The following is a 12593-nucleotide window of genomic DNA, read 5'->3' as shown; positions in this document are numbered from 1 at the left end:
ATGTAAATTGCACACATTCTGTCCATTTACTATAGGAAGGAGGGAAGCATACTTTCCTTAGAAGGAATCAATAACAAGCAAACCGTGTTCCAACAATGCTGAGCTGAGAAGTGGAAGCAAATATGAAATGTCATTGGACATTAACATACAGTATCAATTGCAACAGCTGTTAGCTGAATCGGAAAAGATCCGCAGATACTTTGGAGGGTACAGTACAATTTGTTAATCACTGAATTAGTCTACAAACAATACTTTATTACAGTACATAATCACTGTAACAAGTTGCCAGTGGGCTCCCTAGTCTCTCTGTGGTAGGTGTCAACTTAGAAGTTGTTCAGATGCTTGTACAGACATTTTCATCCAAAAAATATTCAACAAAAAAAAATCTGATTATAATTTTTTTTTTCCTGTTTTGGCTGTAAAACACTCACACAAAAATCTCCCCCCTGGATGTTTGGGAGAAGTACGTTAGTTAGTGCTGAGGTTCTTTGGATGTGAGAAGCAGTAACAGAAACCAGTCTCATTCAGAAGAGTTTATCTTCGTTAATCTATGTATTAATATAATTTTGGAAATCATTCTTTACAACTTGTTCCGCTTGACTCTGGTGGAACACTGAAACTGAAAAACACTTAACCTGCGTGTTAGAACTTCCAAACTGAATAGCCATCTGTGTCCTTGAAGAGAATGAAGAGCCCTCTGTTTATGAAAGCAGGAAAAATCAACCTTTTCAAAACACCCACTAATGCCTAAGCAACACCGCATTACTCTTGAATTAATAAAGTCCTCATTAATCTTGAGAGAGATGGGATAATGCCATGAAGCCATACAATCATCGAAAATGAGTCATTACTTTTTGAGATGCTATTGCTATCCTAGTCAGCATGGGATAGAGCTTAATAAGGCACAGTGGTAGGTGAAACCTGCTCTGTACAACACATTATTACTCTGAGAGCTGTTTCATCGAAACCAAATCATGCTGATGCATTGCAAATGAGATGGCGAGAGGGGACGGATGCCAAAGAGAGAAGGAGAAGGAGAAACGATGCAGTCTTCGTCTGCCCAATTCTAATTCTGCAATGAACATAATGAAAGCACTGCTGTTGTTTTTCTTCTGATTGGCAAAGAAATCTATAACTGGGCATTTGATTGTATTCCGCTACTAATTGCATCGTGTTAGTAATCATCGCCGCTAAATTCTGAATCAACATTTGAAAGGATTGTGCAATTAATGATTTGTGAATGAATGAATTAAGACAGTGTCGGTATTAATCAATATTACAATGGATCGCTGAAATAGGAAAAAAAAGAGTGTGTCTGTGCATTTTTGGTGATCAACAAGCATGTGGCCTTCAGCATCAGGGGAGTGGGATTGATTGAATAACGGAGACATTTTTCCCAAAATTGAGGAGTGACAACAGGGTAGGGATTAAAGCAAATTATGACAAATATGAACAAGAGGAGACACGAGGAAAGGGGATTGTTGGTGCAGTGGTGCGAAATGAAGAAGGGAGGGCAAAGAGAGGAGAGAAGTAGCCTGGGAAAACCCTGATGAACTTCCGGCAAATTTGAGATTCGCTGCTACATCGCCCGGATCGTTGGTCTGATTGGTTGAAGGACTATCCAATTGCGCCCAGAGGCATTTGAGCAACTTCCGTTGGTGACACCCCTTTGGAAATGGGCTGTGGATGAACCTTGCCCAGACCCACTCTGAGTTACAACTGAGAAGGGTCTGGTGTCAACCCGACTAGGAGAGAAGAGGATCTAGAGACAAGTCGGTGAGACAGAAAGACAGAAGACATTAACACAAGAGCAAAAGGGGGAAAGTCCAATGTGAACAGAGGCAGGGGCTTATAATATAAAGGGTTAATAGACATTGGGATGCTGGCAGAGCAACTTTAAAGTGAATGTCAGTAAGTAAGTGAGTGAGATGCGGAAGGAGATGGGGAGGGGAAGAAGGGAGGGAGTGATAGAAAAGGTTGGATATTACAGTCAAACCACCTGGGGAATGTTAACAGAATTTAATAACTCTAAATAGCATCACTCCCTCACTATGCTGCTATGTTTTCACATACACACCCCAACAACCCAACCTGCAGCAATTACCATGGCACCCATTGGTGCAGCTTTATGAAAACTGACAGGGGGGGTTGTATGAAGAGCTCTTGGATCCTGTTACAGGCAGCCATTCAGAGCTACAGGCTAAAGCTTCTTACCACACACATGCTGATGCCACCGCTTTACTATTTATGTAGGGCGGCAACTCGGGATTGTTTTCATTGTCTCTTAATCTGTTGATTATTTTTTCGATGATTTGATTACTTCTTTGGTCTATAAAATGGTGAAAAATGTCAATCAGTGTTTTCCAAATTGTCGTGTTTTGTCAACAACTCAAAAGATAGTCATTCAGAAGTGAAGAAAATAGAAAATATTCACATTTAAGAAGCTGGAATTTAGAGAATTTACACTTTTATACTTTTAAAAATGGTTGATTAATCAATAATCAAAATAGTTGGCAATTTATTTAATAGTTGACAACTAATCAATAATCTATTAATCTTTGCAGAAATTATACCATTATAACTGTCAAACCAAAGCAAAATAAACTGAGCAAGAACCTAACCCCAATATATTTTTCTAAACCCTTTTTCTTTTTTTAGAAACACAATCCCTAAAGTCAACAAAAAATGGTTACAAGAAGTCTCCTTTTATCTCAGAATGCCAGGAAAAATGTGTGCCCATCTTGCTACAGTATATACAGTAGGTACTATTGAAATGTCCCTTCTATCTTCACATCTAAAAGAAGGAAATGTACGAGGCTGCTAGGCCTCTAACAATTATTACATAATTGTCATAATTTCTTTTTACATAATTGCCATTTCTTTGTTGTTTAATTTGTAGTCCTAAGGGGTATAACTGTTGTTGGTAAAATAGACTTGGGTTGAACTTGTTTTGGTGGAACGTGTACGTTCAAAAGTTGTTTTCGTTGCGTGAGAGAAAACTCAGATTGGACAGATAGTCTAGCTAGCTGTCTGGATTTACCCTGCAGACATCTGAGGAGCAGTTAACCATAGTCCTCAGAAATCGACCAGAGTTTAAAGTTACAACACAAAGAAAGCGGAAGGAAACGGATATCGGCAAAAAGACATGCATCCGGCGGAATTTCCTGCAGCACCGGAGCAATCCCGGAAGTGGACCGTCATGGATATAGACTACATAACAGTGATGTATCCTGGGATTCTTTCAAAACTGTAATTTGTACTAAAGTACTAAATAAATAAATATTTTTCAATTTGACCGAAAGAGACAATTATATTGTTAATCGCAATTATTTCTGATACAATTAGTTAGGGAGACACAATTTACAGTGAATAAATTAAATGTGAAAATAAGAGAGAAACAGATCTTTTTTGGGAGGCGCAAAGTTTAAATCCTGCTTAAGGTAACGTGAATTAAGGTAACATTGATACTATATCAAGTCCTTACAAGTTGTGTTTATTTACTTTTCCATATGCTTTTATGTACATTATATTGGGTCCTAACCCATTTTCTATACTGCATTGTTTTGTTTAGGAGCCTCTCCCAGCATGCATCTATAAGATTGCTCAGCAGACAGCATAGCATGCTACGCAATGCAAACATAATTAAAGCATATGCTGAGCAGCTTGTCGGAGACAAGCGAAACAGAAACAGGAAGAGAAATACGGATGTAATAAATCGGTTCAGCCATTTATCCGTCTGGTAATATCGAGAGTCTGAATGACGGCAAAAAAAAGCTTTCCTGCCGTGTGACAGAAGCAGCACATTCATAAAAACACATGACTCATTAGTGAGTCATGAACTGCAGTTGCGCATGTGCGCGAGCGCGCACACACACACACACACACACACACACACACACACACACACACACACACACACACACACACAATCAGTTCCATCAAACCACCACTGTGGCCATAAAATCCACACAATCAAGTATTTCCATTACATAGCAAAGGGCTGGATAGACAGGAAGACGGGGGGGGTGGGTCTGTCGACAGCAACGGTGTCATAAATGATTTGGGTGCACTCAAAAATGCGGGTCTGCAGCATCTATTTATATAGAGGGTGAGATTTTGTAGGTGTAGCTGAATGTTATGAGCCCAGTATGAGCATGGTACTGTCAGCCAAGATCCAAAACACACACACACTAACCTGCACAATCACACTAGTCTCTGTGGGCATATTCTCATATTCTCTCTCTCTCACACACACACACACACACACACACACACACACACACACTTTGCTTTTTTTGCTTTTATTACATAGGACTGGATGATAACCATAGGTGCCCTGTTGCGTTTTCATTTCCTTTTTTTTTTTTTTTTTTTATCTTAAATCATGCATTTATGTTTATTAGCTTTTTTCACTGCTTATATTTAAACATTGCTACACTTCTTTGCACTTCACCACCACCAACTGTCAGTCAGTGGAATAGTGGGACACCATTAGCAGGAATGTGCATTGTGTCACCTGCATCTTCATGTACGATAGAAAATAAAAATGTGGACTTACACAGAAAAACAGCTCCATAGCGCTACTAGTGGCGAAAAACTCTTCAAGTAAACCTTTCAGAACAAATTATTTCAAAAAAAGATCTGTGTTTAAATACATGTTCTGTCTTATCATACAATTGCAAAGACAAGTACTACTTGCTACACTTGATTCATTCATTTCTATTTCTAAAAAAGAAATATTCACTGTAAAAACAATACAGTATATGAAATGTCTGTAAAAATACGATGGAGATCAGCCCCACCTTATGCTGCACTGTCCAACGAAAGCACTTTGCTGTTGCCAAAGAATCTAAAAGCTGACGCATTGCAACCACTATGATATTCATCAGTGCGTCCACAGAGTCAGGAAGAGGTCGGTGTCGATCAGATGAGGACGCAGAAGCTAGCGAGGGTCGGATCAGCTCGGAAAACGTGTGGAGCAGACAGGAGCAGCGACAAGAGACATACAAGGTACGATCAGGTCAGCTCACAAAACAATGGCAGACCGTTGCATGGAGACTCTTGATTATGATTTAAATCATAATAGTTTACAACTACAAAAGCGGCAATGTATATTGTATAGGTTAAGTTCTGAGTGTGATATTTATGAGGTAGATATGTCTAAGACAACATCCACCTCAACCATCTAAAGTACAACCAACACATGTCTCTCTGTTTCCTGTGAGTTCAGACTCCATTTCTTAAGAATCAGTAACAATGTAGAGTATTTGATGGTCGCCAGACATCACAAATTGTCAGTTATATTACTTTTTGTTATACATTATACAATACATGAAGTCAATGTCATGCCAGTAGTTGCTACACAGTACATGGCAGTGCAGAAACAAATTCATTCATGATTTATTGTGAATTACATCTATAAAGTTATGTTTAGTAGTCACGCTATATATACAGCGCAGATAAAAAATAAAAAGCTTTGGAATTGCTTCCTCGTGTCTGTAGTTCCTTCTGTACTATCTGTACAGAAACAGAGAAGCCCCCATTTCATTATTTTTCAGATTCCGTGACTTTCATTGTAGTCGAGGTTTCCCATTCTGTTGCTCTGATAATTATCCCGACTGCCACAATGAAAGCTGAAGTGGAAATCGCCACACAGTACATCTGAAGACCCTGAAAAAACAAGCTGAAAAGTAAAAAGTAAAGTAAAAATATATGTTTTCCCTTTAGGCAAAAATAATTCAGTAGTTTTGTGTGTGTGTGTGTGTGTGTGTGTGTGTGTGTGTGTGTGTGTGTGTGTGTGTGTACAGTGTCGTTTTGCGCACCTACACATTGCTGTGTTTCTGCTTTGCAAAGATAGGAGCGTTCAGTGAGTGTCCAGCCTCTGATTAACACTAATGAATATTTCATTTTAGAAGTCCAGCTGCTCCTCTGCAGGTCTCTCTCCTGAGACCGCCTCAGGCTGCAAGGCCTAACAATGTCATCACAGCAAACACACACACACACACACACACACACACACACACACACACACACACACACACACACACACACTGTGAAATGTGTTTGTGTGTTCGTTTGATGCTGTGTGCCTGCTCTCACAAAATAATCATAATAAAAAAAGAATACATGCAAATACATGGCTGTGGAATGTAATAGAATATACTGTATATATTATGGTTACTGTAAGTTAAATGCACATACATTTTGTTTTTATTGTTTTTAACTGCTCTTTAATGTTTCATGTAAAGCACTCTGAATTGCCCTGTTGCTGAAATGTGCTACACAAATAAAGCTGCCTTGCCTTAAATAAATCAAACTACTCATATAAATGACTGAGACATTGTACATAGCTCTCTGGTGGTACAACGTTTGAGACGTACAGTGAATACTAAACGTTCCCTGCATCTCTCACATTCAAAGCTGCACATCTGCACACCAGGGAGTTTTCACGGTATAGGATTCCCTACCTCCTCCCTCCATCTCATCATCTCTCTTCCTTCTTCTGCCAGTTTCCAAGGCTGTCTTCTTCTGCAGCGGTTTTCTGCCCTGTGGGGAGGCTGCTCTCGGACTGACAGGGAGTCACTGACTCCTCTCACAGCACATTACTCTCTCAATCTGCAACTTTTTCATGTTTTTTCCCTCTTTTTTTTTTTTACACACACACACACACACACACACACACACACACACACACACACACACACACACACACACACACACACACACACACACACACACACACACACACACACACACACACACACACGCGCGCGCACACACACACACGTGTTACTATATCCCTCCCTTGCCCATATAATGTCATAGAAGAGTGAAATCACCACAGTGTCTCTCTTCTAGAGCACTAGATGTGGACATGTGTATAGAGACCTATCATTATATAGCAGTCAATGAGTGCAAGTGCAAGTGAGGTGGATGTGGTGTGTGTGTGTTTTTCAATGTTAAACCGGGTGAGATAAGACACCTCCAGAACATTCCAATTTCCTGTCCGATTATGTGCTTTCTTCGCCAGGTGCTTTATCAGAGGAAAACACATAAATGCTGGTTAGAAAACCTCACTGCTGCTGAAAAAATAAGAGGAAAGGAGGAAGGAGGTGTGAGGATGATGACGAAATTGGAGAGTGATAAGTTTGAATTGGATAGAAGGGAGCGAGGTTTGAAAAGTAGACGCTATAAAAAGTATGGGTAGAGTAAAGTGGGAAAGAGAATGAGAAAAGACGGTGACATATGAGCTCATTTTGTCCGACTGCACCAGGGAAACAGTTCACTGTGTTCCACACAGAACAATTGCTAGTGTTCCCCAGTGATGGTTTGACAGTGATGTTAATGCCTCATTAAAAGTACGCGAAGAGGCAGCGACTCGGCTCGGAGTTTTGAAACCGAAAGCCGTAGAACATCTCTTCAAAAGCAGCACCTCCGTTAATTAATCTCCACAGATGGACACCTTGGCTTTTTTTCAGACGCAGCTAAGATAGGTCCTGGGAATTATAGCTGGTACTTTTGCATGCATGGGAAGAGCATCAAAGATTCCAGAGTGCGATTGCAGGTCAACATAGCCCGCTTTTGGAATCGTAAATGACGTCTTTAGGCGACGGCAAATGTTTGCCAAGCGGCTGAACTCCTGAGGAAATCAGGAGAAGGTATAAGAAAATGGCAATAATTACAGTCTGAAACGAAATGCCATCACATGGGGTAGCACTGTGGACTCGTGGAGTCGTTTTTAGACATTTTAATGCAAAAAATATATTACATATTGTACCTTTAAGTAGCCTTGCCATTATTTATTGCGGATCAGTATTCATTTGGTTTCTATTGCCCAGCCTTAATTGGCGAGGCAAAGCAAAATAAAATAGCATACATACAACCTTTTTTGCAAAGACATGAGTTGAATGCCACCACTATACTAAAAACCAAATGTGCTATGTGGCATGACACAACAGAGGACAGGAGATGTATCATGTATTACAGCGAGAAAGAGCGATACATATTAAAAGGGACAGATTGGAGAGTCAGGATTCACTTCCCTTTTCACTATACACTGACAACACAACACGCAGATGTCAACAGTGACCTGAATAACCAGCCATCAGGCAGAGAGAGAGAGACAGAGAGAGATAGAGAGAGAGAGAGAGGGGTACCAGAATAGAACAGACATACTGTTTGAACCAATCCAGCATGAACAAACACACACCAGCATCACCACAACGGAAAAACACATACCTGTCGTTGTCAACGCTCCTGAAGCCGGGAAGGATGTGCCTGAAGCTGGAGTTGCGGTCAAGTTTGGGTTGACTCTTGGTGCGCTTTATCGAGCCCTTCAGACGCCGACTTAGAAAGCCCTGACGGAGAGAGAGACAGAGATAGTCGATGAGACGGTGTCGCTGCTACTTTGTGAGGAAGGTCTCACAGATGTCAATCATCGAGCTCAACTTGGCAGCGGGACAGACCATAATAATACCGACATTTGCGCTCCACGTTCTAGATTTGGTGAGGAAGAGCATCATGAATAGTTAATGGCTAATAAACGGGGATAGATTTTCATATCAGAGTGAGAGCAATGTTCGCAGTCTGAACAGTGAGGACAAGGTCAAACGTGACATATTCCCTGATTACAAAAAAAAACACCACACATTCACAGACAGGCCCTTGATAAAAATACATTTCTTTTAAAGATCAAAGACATAATTAGCTGGTAGGTAATGCAAACAATTGTTGAGAGTGTTTCCAACAGCACTGATTATGTCAGTTAGGCGACAAACTGCATCGCACAAACATGTTTTATTATCAGACATTAATTCAATGGATACACACACTTTATTAGTTTTCTTATTCTCCTCTTTGTCTGTGTGTGTGTGTTTACTCCTTCTAACATCTGCAATCACACTCCCCCAAGCACCTCGCCGTCTCCATGGCAACTGTTGGCTGGCATTAAGAGCGAGAGGATATGAAAAAAAGTAGATGTGGTGCAGAAATGGCAGGCTGTTGCAAGTTTGAGAGAAGAAAACTCATTTTTCAGTTTTTTTTTTGTTTTTTTGATTTCACTGCTGGCAAGAAGATCAGGGAGGAGGGAGAGAAATGAAAGAAGGGAATGACAAAGGACTTTGCAAAAAAAAAAAAAAAGGGCATATAGGAGAGTTGATAGAGCAACTTAAGAGGGCAGCACGAAGAAGACGGAACTCAACAGATAAGCCAGCATGGTGGAGAAAGAGTACTGAACCAGGTTGTGTTCAGGCAGGTGTAGCTTTTTATCTAGAGATGGCCCGATACCACTTTTTTGATTCCCGATACCGATTCCGATACCTGAACTTGCGTATCGGCCGATACCGAGTACCGATCCGATACCAGTGAGAGTGTCATATATTTCATTATGTTTTAACAGCTGTATACTACTATCCCTGTATGGATGTGATATTATTTCTATCTTTGTTGTCGGTCTGGCTCAGGTTAAACTCTTTGTGAAACATGAACAAACACAAACGATGAATGCCCCAGAACTTTCTTTTATTCTCCAGTTTGACAGTCAGTTATAACGGAAAAAGAACATAAATAAACTACTTTAATGTAGATTTTCTTTAGGGCTTTATTACGTGGTATCGGATCGGTGCATAAACTCCAGTACTTCCCGATACCGATACCAGCGTTTTAGGCAGTATCGGAGCCGATACCGATACTGGTATCGGTATCGGAACATCTCTATTTTTATCCCAATCAATCAGCCGCTGATTTACAGGCCCGAAACGTAGACTGAACGCCTTCAGGAGCCACAGTGGGGTGAAGAAACTCATAACCTTAGAGACATACCGACAGCGCCGCGCCCGCAGACTGTACATGCACACATTTCACAAGACAGAGACAGGAGACGCACCGCGAGAAAGACCACCCAGTCAGGCCATTAACACACCTGTATAATTACCACCTACAGTGTGAATAGGTCGCCCCGGGCAACAATGGAAAAGGGATAATTAGAGAGTGACTTCCAGACAGCCTGCCAGCTGAACACAGAGGAGTCCCAGCACCCTGATGCACAGCACCTGTCATCAGTAAAACACTCTGCACCAGGAACAAGGACGTATCATGGGAGTGTCTCGGTTACATAAGTGTGCGACCAAAAAAAAAAAACGACAGCTCTGTCCAAGTTCCATGCTACATATTTATTTTAGGAGTTTTTAGTGTGTTCGCACTGCAACAGTGACAAAACCGAGTACGCTAAAAAAAACAAGTCAGTATTCGCAGTAAAAAGCGCTTTGAATGTGCTGTTGATGTACAGTGCTGTCCCACAATGCAATGCTCAAAAGGAAATGGGGGAGCTACTCGCAGCTGCCACGCATTCAAGCAAATTGTGGATGGTGGTGAGAAAGCTTGAGGAAAATCTTTGGATAACAAGTAGTATTAAAGGGGCACTCCACCAATGTCTACACAGGTAAGGAGTTCTACTCAGCCGGTGAGTACAGTTGAGTATAATTTCTTCTGTAGCTCTGGAGGAAGCTTTCGAAAGTCGGAGTTGGTTTGGGCTCGGAGACTACACATTTATAACAGAAGGCTTGAGTTACAAACGTGGACATAGAGTTTGAAAGACATGGGAATATCCCAGGCAGGGAAAGTCTAACAAAAGATGCTACTGAGGGCAGCTGAAATTCTGAGCATATCAAACACTTCATTTCCTGCATTCTGGTGAATTTGCAACAATTTGTGCCTTTTCTGCAACAATTTATGGTGCTAATGTCTTCATTCATGTAAAATAAATTATTATTAGATATTTTTTTAAAGGGTAGCTGGAGGCAGAGCTCAAGGAAACAACACCATCTTGGAAGGAAGCAGACAAGACCGCCCTACACCACATATTCTATGCAATTAGTAGACATTGTAGCATGCAAACGGGACAACGCTAGATGGATTTGCTGCTACTAAAGTTAATTTAAGTTGTGGGAGGATTTTAAGCATTCTAATTCCTATTATCACTTGAATCATAACAAAAATCAATTGTTTGTCATTTATCATCAGCAGCAATGACGTGTGCATACTCAATAATGATCAGACTTTGTGGCTACAAGCATGACTCTAAACTGACATGGTATATGTAAGCCTACAGAAAGTGGGCAGCAAATGGCTAACTATTGATACCTGCCACCAGTGAACACTGTTCAGGGGCTTTTAGCTAAATGAAGAGGGTCTGGGTCACTGCTGTTAGCATGAGACCCGCACCTGAAGCTCTTGACAGGGTTGCTTTCTGAATCAAACTCTCACTTTTTCTCTCTCCCTTAGCCGTCATTCACTCCATGTGTGTCTGTGAATGTGTGGGCATGTGGTTGGATTAGCAAAGAGACCATTCTAAAAAATGACAAATATGAGTCAGACTCTGTGAAGTAGGACGACTGTTTTCTTTGCCTGTATTCGGCACTGCCCTCAGATCGGCTCCTTCAAAAAAACATGACAAGAGGACGTCAGGAGAGGCCCAGGAGGCTGACTTTTTGATGGCAAAAATTGGCACTGCTGTAGAAAATCGACACCCACTCGTATGCACCAAGTGACACGTTGCCCGATTCCAGGATATCATTCACCATCACCACCACATTTATAGCAATTCCACACCCCCTCCCTGTAGTCCCTGGAGAGTGTGTGTGTGCCTGCTGCTGTTGGCATATTCACAGCTAACAAATTAAAAAGCTTCTCTTTTTTTTGTCCCTCCGCAGAAATAAGTCAGTGAATAGAAACCTGTCCCTGTAGGCGAGGTGGATTGATTAGTGGCTGCTTGTTCTGTTTTTACTTCTCTGCTTCCCCTGATGGATGGATAGACTCTGAAGAACGGAGGGAGGAAAAGAAACCGAACCGAGGGGAAAAAGGAAGGAAGATACACCACCCTATCATTTTTCTTGATTATTTTGTATTCCTCGTTCTCCTTCAATCACCTCTCCAGCGCATGCGGACAGCGATGCAACATTTTATGTCACTTCTCTCTAATTCAGTCAGCCTGTCAAACCCCCCTCGCAGAGCTACGGGTTAAAGGTCAGCAGATATGAACGGCCTATTTCCCCACTTACAATCAGTCAGTGAGGATGACTGATGCCTATATTAACAACCAGATTAAACCCCGCGGGAGGCAAGCCACACTGGAAGCACTGCAACAACGTTAGCATTTAATTCGCCTCCAGCACCTGCTCGTACGAGATGATTGAGAAGGGGTAAAAAAAAAATGCAGGAATTAAAATAAAGATAGAGACATATGGTGAAAAAGAGAGAGTACAGAAATAGAGTGAGAGTAGTCAAAAACTGCAAAAATGACAGTGCCTGCCAGAGAGGGATCAGCTCTAGGAGCAGGATAAATGGAGAAAGTGGAGCACAATGTGGGGGTGGCAGAGCATGAGTTGATAGAAAAAGCAATAGAATGAAACTAAATGAGGGGGAAAGTGAGTAGAAAAGTGCCGCAAATGAGTGACAAGGTCGCTGGTGGATCAGGGCTTAGCAGAGCAAAGCGATGGCTGCAGAGAGAATGCAGCTACGGCTGAAACAAAAGATGGTCAAATACAGTAGAATTAAGGTTGTTCGTCCCTGTGGTTTATAGTCAGATCAGTTCTCAT

The 12593-nt window shown here is 41.3% G+C and overlaps 1 protein-coding gene across 8 annotated transcripts in view; it reads right to left on the bottom strand.

The window, feature by feature from the left end:
* The window catches only part of LOC114570634 (disabled homolog 2-interacting protein), a 176294-nt gene that overhangs the window by 70195 nt on the left and 93506 nt on the right, over nucleotides 1-12593 (bottom strand). For all 8 annotated transcript variants that reach the window (XM_028601014.1, XM_028601015.1, XM_028601016.1 and 5 more), the window contains one exon: nucleotides 8239-8357. In XM_028601014.1, the coding sequence (XP_028456815.1) occupies nucleotides 8239-8357 (119 nt within the window). The remainder of the gene's footprint in view (nucleotides 1-8238; nucleotides 8358-12593) is intronic.

The sequence above is a fragment of the Perca flavescens genome, chromosome 16 (genome assembly GCF_004354835.1).
Source record: "Perca flavescens isolate YP-PL-M2 chromosome 16, PFLA_1.0, whole genome shotgun sequence".
Classification (NCBI taxonomy): Eukaryota; Metazoa; Chordata; class Actinopteri; order Perciformes; family Percidae; genus Perca; species Perca flavescens.
The sequence above is the reverse complement of the archived record's forward strand: the minus strand, read 5'-3'. Positions and strand labels throughout refer to the sequence as shown.